Source organism: Cygnus olor, chromosome 2 (assembly GCF_009769625.2).
Source record: "Cygnus olor isolate bCygOlo1 chromosome 2, bCygOlo1.pri.v2, whole genome shotgun sequence".
NCBI lineage: Eukaryota > Metazoa > Chordata > Aves > Anseriformes > Anatidae > Cygnus > Cygnus olor.
The window spans coordinates 22,526,903-22,548,612 of NC_049170.1; the positions used below are offsets into that span (position 1 = coordinate 22,526,903).

General features: G+C 41.2%; 1 protein-coding gene across 3 annotated transcripts in view; it reads left to right on the top strand.

The window, feature by feature from the left end:
* Positions 1–2,735: 2,735 nt before the first annotated feature.
* The window catches only part of ITGA8 (integrin subunit alpha 8), a 110,951-nt gene continuing 91,976 nt past the window's right edge, over positions 2,736–21,710 (top strand). For all 3 annotated transcript variants that reach the window (XM_040549862.1, XM_040549861.1, XM_040549863.1), the window contains exons 1-6: positions 2,736–3,432; positions 3,516–3,640; positions 14,748–14,848; positions 17,495–17,618; positions 19,882–19,943; positions 20,891–20,936. In XM_040549862.1, the coding sequence (XP_040405796.1) occupies positions 3,254–3,432; positions 3,516–3,640; positions 14,748–14,848; positions 17,495–17,618; positions 19,882–19,943; positions 20,891–20,936 (637 nt within the window). In that variant the 5' untranslated portion in view covers positions 2,736–3,253. The remainder of the gene's footprint in view (positions 3,433–3,515; positions 3,641–14,747; positions 14,849–17,494; positions 17,619–19,881; positions 19,944–20,890; positions 20,937–21,710) is intronic.

Genomic DNA, 21,710 nt, shown 5'->3' on the forward strand with positions numbered 1-21,710 from the left:
TCATTTCATCCTCTTGCTTTGCGACAGCATAATCAGTACAAAATACTGTCTGCAATGGCTCCAAGTGCGGTTTAGGAGAAGGCTTCCTGCTACAGAAAGAGTTACCGGGAAACAGCTAAGGGAACGAATGGGTAAGCTTTCCTGTGGGAATTGGACACTCAAGGCTTCTGTACTGGCAGGTTTTGGAAAGATCCAACGGTAAAATTGGCGTTAGTTTTGACAAGATTTATGTTAAAATCCCAGATGATTCTTTGGAACATTTATCCTCCCTCTGCTAGCAGACAGATTACTAAATAATGGCATAAAATAAGATTAAAGGTTTAATAATAGTCTTGTATGAAATTCTAATATCTAAATTTTACTTAGGCAAAACTTTTTGTAGAAGCTTTCACTGTTTATTTTTAAGGTTGGAAAGACCATAATGATACGTTAACCTTACCAACTGCATATAATGTAAGCTGCAGAAGTTCACACTGTGAATCTCATACTTTATCTGTATAAATTATTTGGCTCCACATCCGATCTTCCAGTTATTCTGTAGAGTAAATAGGTTTATAATGACTTCTGGACTCTGGCTAAATGCTCTTATATAAAAGCTCTCTATCTTGGCTCCAGATCTGTTTCTAGAGCCTATTAAGACTTCGTAGTTCAACATAATAGACATTAGCATAAGGCAACGTTTACAGTAGCTGAATTCCTATTCATAGAATGGAATCACGGAACCACAGAATGGCTTGGGTTGGAAGGGACCATAAAGATCATCCAGTTCCAACCTCCCTGACATAGGCAGGGTAGAATATAGTAGTATCACGATATACCACTTTCATTTATTTGCCTTCACTTGCTTTAAAAATGTATGACTGTTAAGAGTAGGCATTATCCCCACAAGTCATTGAGGTACTTCTGAGTTTCGTATTGGTGCTTAGAACTCTAGGTGATACTAGTTCCATGTAAAATGGCCAAATACTGTCAATGGTTATGTTTCACTCTAGTAAGAGTAATAAAGTTAGTCGAGTTGTAAAGCTAACAGAATTAAGGAATATTACAAGCCTGTGGGGACAGCTGAGGGTCACATAGCTAATGCTGGAAATAAACACACTGTTCTATTTTCGTGAGCAGGAATGTCAGTCTTATCAGAATAATCTTGCCATAAAACACTTAAAATAAAACAAACACAAAAGAAAAGAAACCAGAACCTCAGAACAAAACAAACTACTCTCAGCTGCTTTCATAGGTATGCACTACTGGAACATGTTTATAAATGGGTTTCATGAAAAATGTTCTCAATTTTTCTGATCTTTCCCTGATATTTTTTGGACACATCTTGCATTATAAATGATGAAAAACAACACTTTTTGTCCTAACAGAGCTGATTAAATATTTTTTTTTCCCTTTCCTTCCTTTCTCTGGGTTGGTCAGAAAAAATAAGACTGTCCCTTCTAGATGTGGGTGCAATGTCCCGTTTAGACTTGTTGGGGAGGGGAGCATTAACAGGCAGATGCAGTTTTACGTACTCTTAACAAAAACAGCTAGAACACTATTGTCAGGCTCACTGGGGCAGAACAATTCAAGAAAGATGTTATACAGCTTTATTGGTTTTAGTTACTTTTAAGAAGAACTTATATGAGGAACTTTCTAAAAGTTGGTGAACCTTGCAGTACAGTAGAGTTGGCCATTTCTATGGGAATAAAGGCACGACATCTGCACCTGCACAGAGCTGTGGTGAAGGTCCACAGCAATGCTGTCCTCTGTGCGAATGTAAGGATCTCCCTTCAGCACGACAAAAGCTTATGTAGCCAGGCAAGCACTAACAGAAACTTACAGAGGAATTTCCTAACCACTAATGATGGCCTCATTCAGAGAGCTGTGGTCAACAGCTCAATGTCCAGGTGGAGATCAGTGACAAGTGGTGTCCCTCAGAGGTGGGTACTGGGAGCAGTACTGTTTAGTATCTTTATTAATGACATGGACACTGGGATTGAGTGCACCCTCTGCAAGTTTTTGGATGACACCAAGCTGTGTGGTGTGGTTGGCACAACAGAAGGTAGGGATGCCATCCAGAGGATGAACTGGAGCACCTCTCCTATGAAGACAGGCTGAGGGAACTGGGGTTGTTCAGCCTGGAGAAGAGAAGGCTCTGGGGAGACCTTACAGCGGCCTGCCAGTACCTAAAGAGGGCCTGCAGGGAGGCTGGGGAGGGACTCTTTTCAGGGAGTGTGGTGACAGGACAAGGAGTAGTGGCTTTCAACTAAAAGAGGGGAGATTTAGGTTAGATAGAAGGAGGAAATTCTTCACTCAGAGTGTGGTGAGGCAGTGGCACAGGCTGCCCAGAGAAGCTGTGGATGCCCCATCCCTGAAGGTGTTCAAGGCCAGGCTGGATGGGGCTTTGGGCAACTTGGTCTGGTGGGAGGTGTCCCTGCCCATGGCAGGGCGTTGGAACTGGGTGATCTTTAAGGTCCCTTCCAACCTAAACCACTCCATGCTTCTATGACTCAAAAGTGTTCTGAACTGGGGGGTTAGTTAGCTTTACATCTTTCCTGTGGTGAGACATTTGGTTTTTTTGCTTGCATGATTGTGTTTGTTTGCTTTTTCTTTAATGCCCGTGTCACATAATAACCTAATGAAGGTCTCTTTTTTTTCCATGTGTTCAGTTTACTAAAAGGCATTGTCCAGCTGTCAGACCCTTCAGTTCAAACTCTAGAACATGCTGCAAGCAGAGGGAAATGCCCGCACAAGCCTCAACTCTGCGGACAGGGCTGGGCACACGGAGCTTTGAGGGGACTGACTGCAGGGCAGATCTAAGGGGGTGTCCCAGCTGACAGCTTCTTCTCCCAGCTCCACTGGTGGATTGTCTGTGACAAATCCTCCTCAGACAGCCCGGTGAATGCGGTACAACCACGACGGAGCAACCGCCAGCGACAGCGTCGCCTCAGCGGAGCCCCTCAGCGGGGCAGCCGCGGCCGAGGCGCGCCGGGGCCGGCACCGCGGGGCTGAGGAGCCTCCAAGGCCGCCGTACGTTCCCGGGGCTTCCCCGCCAGAGCCGCTCTCCCCCGGGGCCGCCGCCGCCGGCCGCGGGGCCGCCAGGGGGCGCCGGAGCGCGGCTCGCTGCCCGCCGGCCGTGGCGGCGGAGGTGGAGGTGGCGGTGGGGTGAGCGGGGCCGAGCCTCCCCCGCCGGCCCCCCGCGGCACCGCGCAGCTGCGCTCGGCTGCGGGGAGCTGCGGTCGGGCTGGGCGAGCCGCGCAGCGAGGCGAGGATGCTGCGCCGCCGGCAGCCGCCGTGCCCGCTCCTCCTCATCCTCCTCCTCCTCCTCCTCGTCCTGTCAGCGCTGGCGGTGGCCTTCAACCTGGACGAGGAGAAGCTGACGGTGTACAGCGGGCCCCCCGGCAGCTACTTCGGCTACTCGGTGGACTTCTACATCCCCGACCCCGGCAGGTGAGTGCGGGGCCGGCGGCGGGGGGCTGCGGGGCCGGGAGCCCCCCGCGCCTCCCCCGCTGACCGGGCGCCGTGCTCCGCAGGGTCGGCGTCCTGGTGGGAGCCCCCAAGGCCAACACGTCGCAGCCGGACATCGTGCAGGGAGGAGCGGTGTACCACTGCGCCTGGCCCGCCGCAGGCTGCCAGCAGATACCCTTCGACAACACGAGTAAGTGAAGCCGGTCGCCGCCGGGTCCCCTCCCTGCGCTCCTCCCAGCAGCGGCGAGGAAAGGTGCTCCCGGCTTTGGGAACACGGCGCCTTCACGCGTCTATTTGGGTGGCCCAAGCCCTGTCTCGCTCGCTTCTCCCACTCCTGGAAATCGCAGGTTATTCTGTGCGGTTATGCTCCGTCGCGGTACCTGGCGTGGCACGCTTGTGTAGTTCCTTACACAGAGCAAGAACCTTGCTTTCCTCCCTTTTTCCTCCTCTCAGGACGGGAGGCTAGCTGCAAAAAGATTTAGGCACGGTGTGGATAGATCACATCCACTTCCAAAGTCCCAAGACAGATGGTTCTTATTTAATTAGGGAGAGCACGCATTTTAAACAGTTCAGGCTGTTTATGCTTTCTGTTGTCTCTTTAAAGGTCTTGAAAACAATTTGAACCTAGTGTTTCCAGGGGCATTAAAACCGATTGGTTTAATTCAGGCGAACTTTGACAGTTTAGCCATTAAACAAAAGTTATGGTTCTTTCGGTTATATTTGATCTTAGCTTTTATGTCGTATTTAAATACAAACACAATACACTTCAGTCTTGTGCTAGTCTTGAGCACAGATTAACTTAGAAGAGCTTACTTTAGTGTAGCAAGGAAGTGCAGTCCTTCCCCCCGTCCAGCCCCAACCACCCTCCCACTATGACTGTGTTAGTGTTTACAACCTCCTCCATTCAGGACTCGCATCGTCCCATGTCTGAACAGGCTAGGAGCTCCTGCCCCAGGAGCCTGCAAAGCAGTACTGTATGTGCCTTTGGCTACTTGGGCATGGGAAGTGATGTAGAGCATATAGTTATATATAAATGGGAATGTATGGGCATGGTATGCATACAATATTTTTATTGTAATGTGTCTTCGTGAGCTAGGATACTAATAAACCTAGTTGAGCAGATATTCTTCTATTTCTATCTTACAATTAGGTAATTCGTGTACCAGAAGTAGAATATGTTACCTACACAAATTACTTTTAGGTTTGAAGAGAAAGCTTTCAGACCAAATGAAAATTCCATTGCGTTTTAAAGGGGCGTTTTGAAAAATGAATGAAAACCTAGTGATGAAACCTAGAACGGCATCTGGCTTTCCTGTGGGAAACTTCAGAAAAGTTCACTGCAGAGGCTTAGGACAACTCCATACGCTGTAGGCACAGATTTCCATTTGCGGGTACTACACTTTGAATAAAGGCACAACCACAGGCTGTTGACTAAGTACATCAGAAAGGCTTTGGACTGTGCCACATGACTGTTCAGAGAGGACAGAGAGCTTGGCATCTCCAAAGTGTTGTTCTTTCAGTCTGAGGCATTTTGTATCTCCCCTGGATAGATGCCTGACTTGCAGACATTGAAGTTAAGCAAGAAGCCCGTTGTATGAACATGAATGCATGGTACTTGGAGGTGGGACTGCAGTACAGACATGTTTGGAAGTGTTACCACTGGCTTTCCAATTCAGGTACCAAGGGCAGTTCAGGCGTCATTTCACACAATTTGGTGCTGGCCAGCTGCCCTCATAGACAAGGACCCCAGGAAGGTTTGCATAGCTTGTACCAATGCCCATTCTTCACTGCCAGCAACATAAAGGCTATCTCTAATATGCCTTAGATAATTCATTTTACGGAAGAAGAGATGTGTATTTCATGTCAATTTTGTCTCTCCAAAATACTTCATTTACTGGAGCAATTTTTCCATCTTTTCCACATTTCCCCCAGAGCAGTCCATGTGAACTCTATCCTAGATGATGCTATTTATTTTAAAGAGCCTGTTACACACAGTTCCTGTCGAAGCCTTTGACCACTGTATGCCAAGTGAAAGTTAGCTGGTCCTTTTTAAATATTAGGGGTATTTTCAGATTACGGCTCTTCCTTGGACTGGCACCTTGTACTCACTATGCGTTCTCCCTCCAGCATCACTGAGAATTGCCATTACTCCCATTTTCTATTTTAATTTCCATTTTTGTATCCATTCTGAGAAAGAAAAAAGTGAGTCTAGGTTGTCAAATACCATACAGGAAGTTGGTGATGGACCTGCAAACTGACACTGGATTTTTTTATCTTCCTCCAGTGCCTTAACCAGAATATAATCCTTTCTCCCAAAGCAGAAACACCCAGGAACTGTCAGAAGACTGGAAATTCAGCTCTAAGAGCTTCAAATTTAAATTATTAAAACAAACAAACAAACGGACAAAAAACAACAACAAAAAAACCTGCTCAATCAGTAACAGTATTTTTAAATTAACATCAGAAGCTAAAATTGAGGGTAATTAGAAAGAAAGGAAGAGAATAATGTAACAGTTAAAAGGCAGTGTGACCCAACAAATAGATAAAGAATTTATTAAATCAGTATTGTTCAGCCCGAAGGGTCCAATGGAGAACTTCTGAAAAGTTTGTTAAAGAAAAGCAGATTCACGCATACTACAGCCCAAGTTAGAGACATGAAATCTCTGCAGGTCACGGAAACTGTGGAATTTCTACTGTAACCTAAAAATTCAAGTCATCAACAAATTCAGCTGGCTGATTGAAAAACACCGACTTCAACTGCATATGAGCATGAAGGCTTTTGATATGCCTTCCATTTTTGAGGGCTGGGTACACAAAAGTAGTTCAGGTATGTTGTGTTCAATGCAAGTTATGCTCTCCCGTTGAGGGAACATACTGTGCACTTGGATGTTATTTGGACTTTTACTGCCAACAACAGCCATCATAGTTCAGAAAGAGAGAAGGTTCACTGTGTAAATTAGGACAATTTTACCAAAAAAAAAAAAGCATAGTAGTCTTTTTGATTGCATCAAGACTGGAATTATCTCACAAGCAGGGTGTCTCTGCTGCCCTGTGCAGGTGCTGTAGTGTGCAGTCATTGCAAATCATCCTGTAACGTCGTAGTGCCTCAGTTTTGCTGGTGGAAATAAGTCTGTAAGTGGGTACCTGGTTGGTGAGACTCGTGTAATTGTACAGGTTATTGCACTGTTTCCAGAAAGAAAATAGACCTAATTTCAAGGTTTCCTTCATTTGCAAATGCTTTGATATTATTTGTCTTAACACTATTAATATCTCGTTCCTGTGAAAATAATGATGTCGTTGAGTAGTTTCCTGTGGTGACTTCTGTCAAGATTCTGGACATTTTCTAATATCATGGTGTTACAGGTGTGGGGTTGCTTTGTACTAATTTATTGTTTCCCTTTATTTTATTGATTCCAAGACAGTGTTCCAAGACAGACACCTTAGTGAAAAGCTTAACCTTGGTTAGGTTAATATTAGGATGGTAAGTGCTGAGATAGGATGAACTTTGGTCCTGCATAGACTGTTTTGTTGATGATTTTTTTTTTCCCTCTGTGAACATTACCTTCCTATTTTAAAAACAACTAAAGGTTTAGTTTAAAGAAAGCTGTTCTGTATCCTCCATGCCGTAAAGTCCTGAAGGGAGAAGCCTTCCTGAATGTGAAGCCTAACTGGACCTGCCACCCTGACACTAGTGTAAGACAACTGCAGGTGTTCCACAGAGGACCGGAGACAGGACACTGCAAGGGCAGCACTGGCAAGGTGCAGCTCACCTCCCCTCCACCACGCTCAGAACTAACACTGTCCTTTGTCTCCTGTAAGCCTTAAATTACAGAAGACAAATCCCTATGGCTTCTGAAGTTCTCTTGCTCCTCTTTGTTTTTCCTCAGGAACTAAGACTGCATGAGGAAATAGGCATTGTGTTGATTACTAACATATACCTAACCGGAACACACACTATTCGGTCAATTCCCTGTGAAAGATAGGCAAACACTTTAACAATGTGTCATTACTTCTGAGTGCCATGTCCTGGCTGTCAAACACAAACTAGGTTCCTTACTACTAGCAGTGATACTCAAGGCTGCTCCTGAACTCTCTGTGGCCCAGCCTGTAGTTAGGATGCACAAGCTGGTCTGAGTGCTATGCGCTGCTGCTGAACTTGTGTTAATGTGGAAGTGTGTGTGGGCTAAGCTGCTGTGATGAGAAGATGGCTTACTTAGAGTTAGCAGAGGTGTAGGAGTATCTGCAGCTCGTTCCTACAAGTCATAGCAGAGAAGCTGTGGATGCCCCATCCCTGGAAGGGTTCCAGGCCAGGCTGGATGGGGCTTTGGGCAACCTGGTGTGGTGGGAGGTGTCCCTGCCCATGGCAGGGGGGTTGGAAGTAGATGAGCTTTAAGGTCCCTTCCAACCCAAGCCATTCTATGATGCCACCTAACTGAAGTTGTTCTACTGAGAGTTCTCCCAGATTGTCACTAATCTCTCATGTCACCCATCTTTGCTCCAGAGCAGTCAACCCAGACATTTCCAATGCACTGAGGTTACTTACCTGCAAACTATGTGTATAATTAGTCCTCCTGATGAAATAAATCGTTCCTGACAGGGAACGGAGGAGGGAAGGAGGATGACATTTTGACGTACGTTGGGAATTGATTCCGCCCAGCCATATGTAAGTCACGTAACAGGACATTCCCATTTGGGTGGACCAGTGATATGGCCTGCAGCCAAGAAGGGGATTTAGCAGTAACTCTCCGTGTTTCCTGCTGGTGATGCAGTGCTGACTCTGCAGTCCCTTGTTTGCCCTTCTTCAAAGCTCCCTAAATCTAGGTACTGGAGCCAAGACTGAGAGGAAGCTGAAAGCACTGTCCTTCAGAGCACAACTGGTGCTTTAACCGACCTTGTTGCAGCAGGGAAGTGAGATAAAGTATAATGGAAGGGCTTTTAGTATCCCCTTACTCCAGGAGATACGGACTGAAGGGCAGAGACTCTTCTCCCTTGTTTCCCTGCTCTGTAAGGCTGTCCTATTGCATTGCACTGTCAGGATGTGATACTCTTTGAAACGTAACGGGAGAACAGGGGAACAAGTGTTGGCATTATCTTAGAGAGATGTGATCTGAATTTCCTCTTTCCTACACAAAGCCAACTTCTCCTTTTCAGTTTCTCCGTTATGAAATGAGGTTTACAGTGAGTTTTTCTGCTTTAGCACTGAGGTAAAATTACCAAGTCCTTGCGTTTAAACTGGATGCTCTTCCTTTCGGCTGCCAGAAGAGGTAGCAGGAGAGCAATATGAAGAAATCTTTCTCCCCTCTTTGTTAACTGGGGAACTTCTGAAGCTCTCAAGGCATCTTGCAGCCAGAAGCAAACTTAAATGCCCCCTGAAGTACACTGTTGTGTTTGAGATCTGTTAAGAAGCTAATACTTCGTATTTCAGAAACTCATTATAATAGTTATTTTTAATTGTAGTGCTAAACAAACCGTAACAAGTTCTGATGCTAATTAATGTTAAATTAGCTCTGAAGGGCAGAATTTTAGATGCTTGCCCTAGGTTTCCAGGGCTCACTGGAGTCGCCTTTGCTATCAGTCAACTTCACCAGTTTTAGTAAAAATAGGTTATGTTTTTTAAAACTAGCTGGAGAGAATGCCAGAGAATTTGAACGGGCTCTGAAGAGGGACAGGTGAGGGGGAATATAGGTCAGACCTGGCCAAGCATGCAGTTGATAAAAAACATGAGCTAATTTGGCCGGCAGTTGAGCTGATTGTAACAGAACCCAGGTATACTGTATAAGGAAAGGATGTCTTGTGGGACTTGAGAGATTCAGTTACATGAAAAAATCATTAGCTGCAAAGATGCTAAGATTCTGGGGAGAACTTAGAATCTTGTTATAAACCAGAATTTGCATCTCAAGAGAAAATGCTGAGGGAGAACTTTGTTGTACTTTGAAATGTTGACGCATTTCAGTCACTATGCCAGTAAGACCTTATCTGGAGCCTCATGGTTCACTTGTGGCACTCTGGTTTATCATAGACCCTTGTGGATTTCTTCTATAAATCTCAGCATTATCTAAAGAAGGGAAAAAAAATACCCTTAGCTGTGTTAGTTCAAGCCCCGAGGTCTTAATTTGTTTTTGATCAGATAGTACTTAGGCAAAAAATCCTGTTGGGTTTGATGATGCTTTTTTTTTTCTTAATTCATGGAATTTAAGTCCAAATAAAGCTCTCTAGATACGATCTATTAAATTAAAATAACTCATATGAATAGAATCTAAGGCACAATAAAATAAAAAAAAAAACAACATAGAAATTAAATAGATGTTTATAGAGTCAGATAAATATAAAAATAGAGGCAACTCTTCTCGTCATGCGTGGGTTTTGCATGTCCTTACTGTCTCAAATACTATGGAGTCTTTTTTATACAGCATTAACGTTGAATGCATCTGCTTGGCTTGGTTCCCTGGATGATGGTTAGCCTTGCATTTGTGTTCTGACTCTCTGCTGAAGACCTAGTATCAGTGGCCCTGTGGAAGCTATTGGCTTACCTTCGGTTAATAATGGGTGGTATCATTTGAATCTTTTATGGTGGTGATACCAAAAATAATCACTCTGCCATGCTGGTAGGGCTGACAAGACCACCTCTTACCTCACTTCTAGAGTATGGGACCAGCACAAACCCTTCCCTCTCTCTCTTCCCTCCTGTAAAGCCATGACCTTACCAGTGCAGCAGGGCTGATCTCCAAGTTAAAGCAGGTTGCTTGGAGCTTTGCACATGTAGCCAAGTTCTGAATTTACCCAAGGGTGGAGATGTCACAGCCTCTCTGGAGAAACTGTTGCAGTGCCTAATCACTCTCACTGTGAGGGGTATTTTATTTATATTTAATCAGAAATTCCCTTGCTGCAACAAATGTCTGTTGCCTCTTTTCCTTTTGCAGTGTACCTCAAGTGGGAGTTTGGCTCTCTCTTTCTACCTATTGAGCACTGGCTGAAGTGCAAACAGATGATAGAGATCCTCCTTTGCTTTCTCTTCTTCAGGCCAAGCAACTACAAGTCTTGTACTGGTGTCTCAAAACTGTACTGTAGCATTCTAGGTGTTGCCCCATGTGAGGGGGATATTCACTTTTCTTGACCTATAAATATTTATAGAAATATAAATGTTTGGTTTGTTTATGTATTTATATTCACATTATAGAAATATGCATAGGCTGAGATGATTATTCAGCTCCACTCTGTGTATGTATAATTAGGTATGAATATATATGTAATAACTATCTTACATTTTATATTTTCCCTATACATTTGTTTATACACATGGATATGCATAAATACATAAATATATCAAAACAGGTATTTAAAAGGGATTTGCCATCCTGGATGTAGTCTGATTAGACACAGGTTAGTGGGCGTAGTGTAAATGAGCCTGCTACAGGTGCCTGATGAATGGCCATGTATGTTTATCCATTCCAGCACATACAGGCAAACACATGCACACAGAGCCAGTGAAGACAGTACTTAACAAAGTTCATGATGAGTGAGAACTGACCTGAAAGAGTTGCAGGTGCATTATATAGCTGGATTTGCTGCTTTGATTAGAAGCGTTGTTTTCCTGTATTAAGTTTGTTTAAAGTATTTTGCTTTTATTCGAGTATTTTCAAATTCTAGTAGATAATTAATTTTTTACTTCTAGTTTTCAAGAACTGGATGAGCCACAATGAGCCATTATCAGTATCTGCAAATATTTTTATGCAGATCCTAATTAACAACAAAAAAGAAATATTTGTAAGGGTGATGTTTGATTCATGCCTGTTAAAGAGTTTATAATGTACTCATTCAGTGCCTGAGAGGAGACCAAGCCCTGTAGTGCCAAATTTAGTTTAATATGTGCAAATGATGGGCTGGCATTTACACTTTTTCCAGGTTCAGGCTTTAATTTCCTAAAACCAAATCTCTGTGCTGTTGTTCTTTTGCATTGCTGTTGCATTTTCCTGTCTGGACTCATTTTTTTCTGCTTGTCCAGGTACTGCTTTGGTGATTTCAGGAGCCTCTTTCCCTTTAGTAGCCCCTAGGTAGCTCAAGTCTATAGCAGTGGCTGAAGGAACGCTGATCTTGAGAACCATGTTTCACCATCTCCAGCACTGCTTCTGAAGCTGGCTTGTGGGGTAGTACCAATGCACAGGAGTTTTGGCTCCTGCAGCAGAAAATGAGATGATTTGGGGCTGCTAACATGCACCTATATTTAGATACAGACATCTCTCTGCCCTTTGCATACTCTTGCTTGTCTGGGCCTTAGCCTGCAATACAGTCCTAGCCAGTACAATGACGAGTGACTCCAGGGCTGAGGTTCAAGCCAAATTTGCGAGTGATCCAGACTGTTGACCATCTGGAAGAGCTCCTGGGCTGGCCCTGAAGCAATCCAGCTGGGACTGAGGTGCTCGCCAGGCCTCTCAGCGGGCAGGCCCAGGCGTTGTGTGCCCGGCCCAGCTGCTGCCTTCCAGCCTTGCTCTCCTCACGCAAGCGTCACGTATCGTGATACAAGATAGCCTGGACTCCTTCCTAAAAGGGGCCAGGCATGTTCCTCCAGAAGAGAAGATGACATTTGTATGCAACCTGAATTCGAGCCAAGTTTTTGCTGCTCACAGAAGTATAGCTTAGCCTGAGGGCAAAGCAGACGAGACATAGCCTGTGGGCCTCAGAACCCCATAAATAACACAAGGAGAGATATTTTGCTGTCTTATTAAGGGTGTTGTCAGGTTACAGACATCTTTTGAAACACTTAGCACAGTTTTGAGGGATTTACCAAAGACAGAAATAGCTTCATTGTTTTTTTGAGAACCAGAGTGGGATTTATCTGACTAAACAAGTAGCTTTTATGGTAGCCTACTCTAAGCTGGTCCTCCTTGGCTGTCTATAGTCAGTTTAAAAAAATGAAAGGTACTTTTAGGCCATGGTTCTTCTGACCTTCTCAGGTGCTTGCTTTAGGATAAGAACTGTGCAGTAGATCATGCCCTCTGTTGTAAGTGGCTGATTAGCTCAGGAGGGGGCATTTGTAGGATCTTCGTTTGGAGTCTTGCTGTCTAATTGAGTGCAGTCAGTGCACAGTAATGATGGTCCATATGTATTCACACAAGTTAATTGTGTTTGTAGCTTCATTTTGACAAAGTTATAGGGGAAGCAGTTGCTGTTTTACAGCAATCTGAAACACTGGCTGGTTGTTACATACTGAAGGCTAAACTGCATTGCAAAGCACAACCTCAGAAAGTTGGCAGATGATGACAGCTCCAGCAAGGGTCCTGGATAAACATGATTTGAGAATTTCTGTCAAAAAACACTTAGCCAGGGAAAAATAAAAAGCTATTTACTAATTTGTGTGTGTGTGATGTTTTACTAATTAATTTATAATGAAAATCCCATGCCACATGATAAAGGATTCATACTACACCATATGCCACTAAGGGGGACTACAGTTCTCGCAGATACTGCTAAATTCAGCTGTGGTTTTCATAAATCCTGCAAACAGTTGTCCTAGTTTTAAAACCTAACATCATCTCAAATTTTAGTATACTTTGCCAGTAGACAAGTGAGCTGTTTTGATTAAAAATGTAAGCTCTTTTTAAGTTGGAAAACTGGTTGGGAACCTCCTCAGAGCCAGGCTAGCATTGTCTTCTGTAAGCCAGCCATGGCTGATTTTCAAGTTTCAAAAGCTTTGTTTCTATCAAGACCTAATCTGTGGACATTGATCATCTTCAGATCTGCTGAAGCATTAAAACAAATAAATAAATTAAATAGAGGTTTCTTTATGTTTGAAATGGTCTGTCTTCACTGGAAAAAATAATCAAAAGTGGGGTTGCCAACAAGTAGGTAGTTGGCAGCTCCCATAATGCAGTGTCAAAGTCACTGTCTCCCACACTCTTAAAGTTTATGCCTAATTTAAATAAATGTATTTCAAAAGTGAAAGTTTCTAGAATTTTAAATTATTATTTCTGAATTTTGAAGATCTAAATATTCCTGAAATTTATCTCGCTGCTATGAGTGCTCTGAGAATAGATTTCTGTATTAGCTTCAGCACAGCACAACAACAAATACTTGTATGAAGGAAGCTTTCTCAGAGACTTTTCAAACTTTCACAGGTTTGTTCTTTTTCAACTTTCTTCGATGCTTATTAGAAAAATACAAAGGTACGGTCCCCTTTTTCTCCAAATTTAAAGCATTTGTCTTTCTGTTCGTATCTGTAACATTTATGAGATTACCACCGGCTGAGGTAACCAGTGATCCAACATCCTAGAAAAGGATTCAGATATCTCTTCTGTGCCTATTGGGAAAATCCCAGGAAGTATTGACTTTTTACAGGTGACAATTATACCAGCTGCATTTTTCCTCAGTTTAAAATAAAAAAGTGTATATATCCATACTATATAATGTGAGATTCCTTTTTTTTTTCCCTACGTTCCAAGGTAGACAGTATATGTTTTTATTTTCACTTAGAGTGAATAAAAAGAATTGATTCTTGTGCAATCCCTCTTGATAGGAACCAGAAACAAGCATAAGGGAATGCAGATACAAGGGGAAAGGAGTAATGCCCTGCTTATGTATAAATTGAGAAGTTCATTAGGAGTGACTGGTAAGGGAAGAGCATAGCTCACGAACATATGGGAAATCAGTTTACTTCAGAGAACTAAGGGTGAAAGGAAGGGATGTCTGTTTTTTATTAAAACCTGAAATGCATTATAATTGGCCTGAGTCTTTGCCCAGATGGCTTCTCTTATGCTGACATCTGCAAGAGTGTATATAAAGCAACATTAAGAAGCTGTCTCTTGTGACAATGTGTACACATGTAATTCTGTTAAAAATGAAGTCCTTTGCTGTCAGTAGTGTTGGGCCCTGAATATTCATGCTGAGAAATTTCACATTTGACAAAAACTAATTATAGAACATGGTCTTTTAATTTATTTATTTATTTTCAACATGGAAAGTTTCTGCCACTTACGAGAAAAGTTTTTAGGGATTTTTGCTTATTTTTGTAGATTCCTGTTTGTTCACCATAAACTCCAGGTCAAGTGCTGGGATTTTTGTTTGTTTGGTGGTTTTTTTTTTGTTTTTTTTTTTTTTTTTTGTGTGTGTGTGTAACACAGAGTTTCATCTTCCTTTTTTTTTCTGAAATTTAAGTGTAATTATTTTGAGTTGTCAACTGATAGGATGATGACAGTGGATATGATGTAATTAATATACCCATTGGTCTGTTTACTCGTATCTGTAATTCACCGGGTAATACTTTTTAAAATAAGCTGTCAACATACTTCTTCTTTCTTTGTCAGACAACAGGAAAATTAAGGTCAATGGCACCAGGGAACCAATTGAGTTTAAGACAAATCAGTGGTTTGGGGCAACGGTCAAAGCTCATAAAGAAAAAGTTGTGGTAAGTCTTACGCACTTGGTATTAATTTGGAGATAATGTTTATCTTTTCTCAAATGTGTATCTTTAATAGCTGTCTGTGTATAGATCACATAAGCAAGTCTGTGATTACTCATAGAGTTTAAAACAGATGATGTATGTAGCTTGTAAAAAATCAGTCTGTAAAATCAGGTTGAACTGATCACTTGAAGATGATCCTGCTGCCATGTCATAATAGCGGAATGCCATATTGGTTATGGAAGCAAACGATGATTTTTTTTTAAACAAATAATGGACATTTTTTGAGACACACTAACTCTAATAGCTATATGCTTAAAAATACTTTGTATTATGAAGGTTTATGAGGGATGCTAAATGTAAAATGTAACGGAAGCCAAGAATCTGCACTGAAGATCAATTAATAAGAGAAAGCACTGACCTATTTTGTCACATTTACATTGTTTCAAACAGCTATGTCACAGGGTAGAACAGCTGCAAAAAAGTCGCAATAAAAAAGCTCCAAGTCATGACTGCTGTTAAAGTGCAATGTCTGTGTTCCGGTTTTGCAGAGCATTTTCTCTGTATTGGTTGAAGACCAATGGTCCTCATGGTGCAAGTAGTTTTATTGCTTAGTAAGGTAGTGGTGATGTTGCTTACATGCAGACACTTTATATTTACAATTTATGCACTTTAGTGCTATACTACTGAAACAATTTTCATATGAATAAATAGTTTGGTGATACCTTATTATTTTTACAATTACAAAGCAATAACTTGTGTCCTGGTATTTGTTTAAAACTTCCAGTTATTACTTAAGAAATAGTCATAAGGGAAGCATCAAAAGGAAGTGCTTTCACTTAAATTGTATGCCTTGTGGTTAACCTAGAGAGGGATTTTGATACGGAACATGTAATGAATAAAACATCACTTACTCTGTTATAGAGTTAGCATATACTGTGTCAGTGTTATCACAGCTCTCAAATCTCATATTCATTGCCTTCATGTACCACTCTTTTGTACGTGCACTTTCTATTTAAATGTTAATTACACAAAGTATTTGTCACTTTTCTGAATTGTCAATGTAAAAATCTTAGAAGTAGCTGAAGATTTTTCCTTTTGTTTACTCTACTAAAAATAATTCACAAACTGTAATAGAATACAACTTTATCACCATTTGCTGAATCTTAATCAAACGAACTGAAAACGTCATCACAGAGTGATGTGTGGTGTCTGTACTAACCAAACATTGTCTTCTTTCTCATAAATCTCCTCAGGCTTTCTGATACACAGATATAGTCAACACTTTTCAAGCAAAAACTTGGTCAGCAAAGCTAGAAAATTTTCTTTTTTTTTTTTTTTTAAGGTTTGTAAACTGAAAGGAAAGAAAGGGAAAATGTCAACAAACTGTCAAAAAAATTTTTAAACTACAAATCCAATTGTAAACTGCATGAGGTCAACATTTATGATATGTATAATTCTTGTTTCAATCCACTTTGCTCAATGCTATAGAACGTACCTCAATGCACCCTCACAGGGCATGTATTCCTCATTGCTGCAGTCTGGTTTTGCTCTCTGATATATCTCAGTCTGCAAGGTCTTCTAGGCAGCGGCATGTCTTAGGGTCCCTGGTCCTAAACTGGGGTTCCAGGAGCTCTGACTTTACTGGTAAGCTCTGAATAACACAGGGGCTTGTCCAGCTGGAACTGATTGCAGAACTAAGGCCAATACAGTAATGTGAATAACAATGCCTTGCCAGAGGGAGACGGGTTTCTGATTGCAAAAGTGAAACAGGGCAGGATGCAGATGGAGAATCTGGTTGTATCTTACAGGGGAAAGGTTGTAGGGAGAAGGTAATATCTCTGCCCCACCACCCCCATCAACTGAAAAGTTTTAGGGCACAGGAGACCCTGAAGAGTGACTTGCATACCTGACAGCTTATCTTTTTGGTTTTATAATTATTTATTTTAAAAAAGATTCTCTCTCCCTACACAACTTAAATATATTTTATCCTTAGACTTTCATGTTTGTAGCATCACTACCAGAACACAGAAGATGAAATACTAGTCTACTAGCCAAAAGTTATTCAACAAAAAAAATTGTTCATTGAGGGTCTGTCAAATGCATTATAACCATATTGCCTCTGTAAAGGTTTGGTCCGGGGGTTCATAAGACAGCAGACAATCTGACGCAGTGATAGGCAGTGGGGCAGAACACTCTGACAAATCTTCCATCAGTAGAGGAAAATCATATCAGTTCTGCTGCAGTGGCCATTATCTTAAGACATATCAGGACAGAAGTAGGGATGTCCTCAGCCTAATACATGTAATGTACAGCTTAAAACTACGGGATTGAGTCCTGTGCAGTGAGCAAGCATATTACTTGTGAAGCGGGCTTAGGGGGTATTTGTAACGTACGCTTAAATGTGAGTTGTAGTCCCTGTTAGATTTCACCTGCTAAGGGCTATAAGGGAAGGATGAGACTGTTTTTCAGGTTATAATTTCATTATAAGAAGCAGTGGTTCTGCATTTCATTCTATCAATATGTTATGATAATTGTTACATGAATGATACAACACCAGAGAGGATCCTTGTAAACTGTTTATTAAAAACTACATTTGTCAGGTACAGGAGTTTATGAAAGGTACGTGTGACATGGTTTCTGTTTTGATAGGCTTGTGCTCCCTTATATCATTGGAGGACCCTTAAAGATAGCCCTGAGAAGGACCCGGTTGGCACCTGCTATGTAGCAATTCAGAACTTCAGTGCCTATGCTGAATATTCACCTTGTCGCAACAGTAAGTATTAATAGAAACTAATTTGCTTTGGAGGAATCGATGTTTCACTCAATGTTTTCATCCTTTCAGTTTTTGCGCAGTCTTGGTTGAATTAAAATTACTGTATGTTATTATCACACTGGATGAGGGTTTAAAGAAAAATCGACATTGAATTGTATGCCTGCAATTGGATGCTTAATTGTATACTTAAAAGAGAAGAAATTAAGTAAACTAAGCTCATGCAGTTATAGTGATGTGATATAATTGGTTCACTTTAAATGGCTTTAAAATGTAACAAACAGATCTAGATAAGAACCAGACAGCATTTTAAACCAATTACTCATGTTCATACTGAGTATAAATCGCTCATCACAGGATCACCATCAGAAGACCAGACCCTACACGGAAACACACAAGCTTGTATCGCCATTCGTGCCAACGTCACCCACAGTGACTCACTTAGGAAGGACTTCCAATGTGGAAGAAAGCCACATGCATTAGCACTGTTGTTCCTCACTCTGCTGTTCTGATGATGTGTGCCTTCACTCCACTGTGGTAGCAATCTCTGGGCCTTCCTGGGGAATAGGAAAAAGCAGTGCGTGTATATTTAGAACGAAGCTGTTACCTAGAAGTCTGCAGAAAATGCCACACATCAGATTAAATCAGATGTTCATCCTGTTCAGCATCCTATGTCTAGGTGTATGTAATGATTGCTAATACTCTCATTACCTCAATGCTCCAAATTATTAAAATCAATATGAGGTATCTGGTGATTTTACTGAGCTTTGGACTGGGCTAGGCATACTGCAGTTTCTGCACTCACAGATCAGAGAATTATTCATTCAGTTACTTTCCTAAAGGTAATGTCTGTATGATAGCAAATATGATACGCTTGCCTATCCCTTCCTTTGGAAACTCCCAAAGTAGAGTAATGATGTTGTTCAATTTAGTAAGGTGGTTTGCTCTTTCAAGTTGTGTGTGCCAGCCAATGCACGAGAAGTCTGCACATAGCCCCTTATCACAATACCCATTGAACAGATAACCTGCTATTGCAGCCAGCATTCTTAACCATGTGCACATGGGCTAATTTCGAACCGCACCTTCTGACTGTTCCTCTTCTGGGAATTGTGCTCCTACCATCAAGTTTCTCGTGGATTATTTTGCCAAAAAAGTACCAGGCATTTTACAGGAAAAGTAGACACACACTTTGCATAATTAAAAGGTCTCTTTACTGTGATGATCTACAGTCAGCATTATATTGTGTAGCTGGATTTTCCTGACATCTGACAGATGCTTGATAATACAGCCCAGTAATGCTTTCCACAGTCTACCAGAAAATCTGTACACATAAAGTAGCAGAAAAAGCGCTAAACTGAGTTGTGCTACCAAGTGTTTCTTCATTGACTAATCCTTATCCCTGGGTGGACAGATATGGAAAGAAGCTGAATTTGTAAAAGAAATGGTGCCCACAAGATCTGCTTCATGTAATTCTGATGTCTTACTGGGGTTTTGCCAAAAGCTGATGCCATTTCAAGAGAGAGTTCAAGTAGTCATTGCTCTGTTTCCTGATCCTACAGACTTCCAGCATGCCAGTGCTCACAGGGAATCCCTAAAATACATGCCAGCACACTTTGTACAATTATGTAAGAATTTGGAGACTAGAAATAAAAATGAACAGAAACAGGGAGGATGTTTTTGCATGTACAGATGTGCATCCAAAATTATATTTCACAAGTCCCAATTGAACAAATGTGTGTCGATTAAAGGGGTGACCCTTGTGAAGAACAAGTGCCCCTTTCCCATGCTGTAGTGCAGATAATCAGGATGCTGTTTGAACATTGACCCATGCTGACTCATCAACTATGTCAACATTTCTTGAGAATGCCTTAGTAAACACTTAATTCTGTGTTTATGGCAGAGCAGGCTGTGGTGACCATTCTAGGATTCCTTGTTGTGTTGTTTACTTTTGTATCTGCAGACAAATTCAAACTGAATCCTTAGTAGTTGTAACAAGGGTCCTTCCTTGGCAATGAGAGGATGAAGACCCTAGTATCTGGTCCTGTTTTCCAAAATCTTCACGAGGAGGCTGCATGTTCAGTGTCCTGTAGAAGGCCTTGATTTGCTCTGCCTCTTTAAAACAAACAAACAAACAAAACAAAAAACACCTTCTTTCTACATAATTTTATAGTTTTGCATTTACAGCCTTACAGCTCCATGGGGTGTGTACACTGTCTTCTGCATGCACAATGAAATCAATAAAATGTTTCTTCCTTCATAATTGCAGGCAATGCAGATCCTGAAGGACAAGGCTTTTGTCAAGCAGGTTTCAGCTTAGATTTTTACAAGGTGAGAGATTGTGCTTCTGAAATACTTTGACCAAATATATTTATATGGCAAGTTTTGCAAAGTTGTTGTAAGTTCTTTCCTCCTTTGCAAGCTTCAAACTTTCTGGTTTCATTAATAAAAGAAATATCACTATCAGTACCTGTTAGCAGCACTCAGATTTGTCTCTCCTCCATCTATATTAATAGATAATTAAGCAAAAACTGTATGTGCTTCTCTCTCAGTGTTCCACACACACATTGCTTTCCGGAGACCTGACTTTCAGGAAATAATGGGCAGGCACCAGCTATCTTCTAGAAGTCAAAATAGATTGTATAAGGATGCTTTTGGAGCCAGACCAATGATTGAGACTGTTCTCCTGTGGAGGTGATAGAGGAAATGCTGAAGGGAAATAGCTAGTTGTTCTTACATGCCAAGAGAGTCAGTAAAAATACTGCGGGCCAAAGAATATACTTTGCAGCTATTGTTATTATCTTCGCCAGTATTACAGCACTAGGAGCCCACATGTCTTTCACATCATTGGAATTGTTTTCAGTGTTGTGTAGCAACAATTGTTATTCACACTATTAATAGGCAAGTAGTAAAAACTTCATTGTAGAATGTACACAGCTGTATTTCTCTGTAAAGCATTACTGTTGCTTCATTGAATGTCAAGGACCTCTTTTATGCTTTGTTTTCTTACAAATAATCAGCAATTTTTAGAATGCTGCGTTAGTACTGAAAAAGAAAATAGGCTTTCATTCAAACAAAGATGCATAGGATGATCTTAACTGTATTTAACTGTGGATTTTCCTAAACATCCATGTACCTACATCCTTTGCTTGAACAGGACTGTTCTCCCTTATCATTGTTCTGATATTCTTTTGGTCATTTAAATTGTTTTTCCCATGCATGCTTCATTTTGTTGTGTTCTTTTGTTGTGTAATTTTATTCAATTCTGCTTTTTGTAGAATGGAGACCTGATAGTAGGCGGGCCTGGTAGTTTTTATTGGCAAGGTATGTTTATCTGGCTGGTTAACTTGATCTAAGAAGTGAAGCATAAAGTATTGTGGAAAACATTCTAGATTTCCAGTGTTTTCTCAGTTTAAGATAACCAGTCTCTGGTCTATTTTCAACAAGTCTAAACAACAGAGGAATTGTTTAGAAGCCACTGAGCATAAAAACAAGTCAGAGAAAATTCAGACTGTAGGTTATATAGAAAGTGAGACAAACAGAAATAACTATTTTTATCTTGGCAGTTTAGCACATTTGTTGTTTAATAAGCTGTTTTCCTAAAAATACTTATATTTTTAAAATAGCTAATATTTGTACAGTAAATGTAATATTTTCAAAGTTTTGTCACTATTTGTTTCTGAACACCACCTTTTATTGCTATCTACACATATATTTAGGATATATGTGGCATCACTGCAGTTTCTCAGATGTAGTTTCTCATGTAGATGAAACCTGAAGTAGTTTTGGTAAAGGAGAAAAAGGGTATTTTTGCTCTGTTTTTGACGTTTGTGATGTAGCTGATTCCTAGACTCTGCCTACCAACTTGCCTCTTGTCAGCCTCACTGACGTGTGTTTTTTCATAGCCATTAAAAAGGAAGATCTGATTGATTATACTGGTAGGGGATGCATGGCTTTGAATTTTCCATTAAGAAATTACTTCCATTTGTCTATTACATTTAAATTCTACAGCTGCAAAAGGTAGCTGTTCTGAAGAAGCCGAGCCTGAAAATGCTTGATTTTAGTTTGATTCAGCACTGTGAAATGTATCTGGAGTTG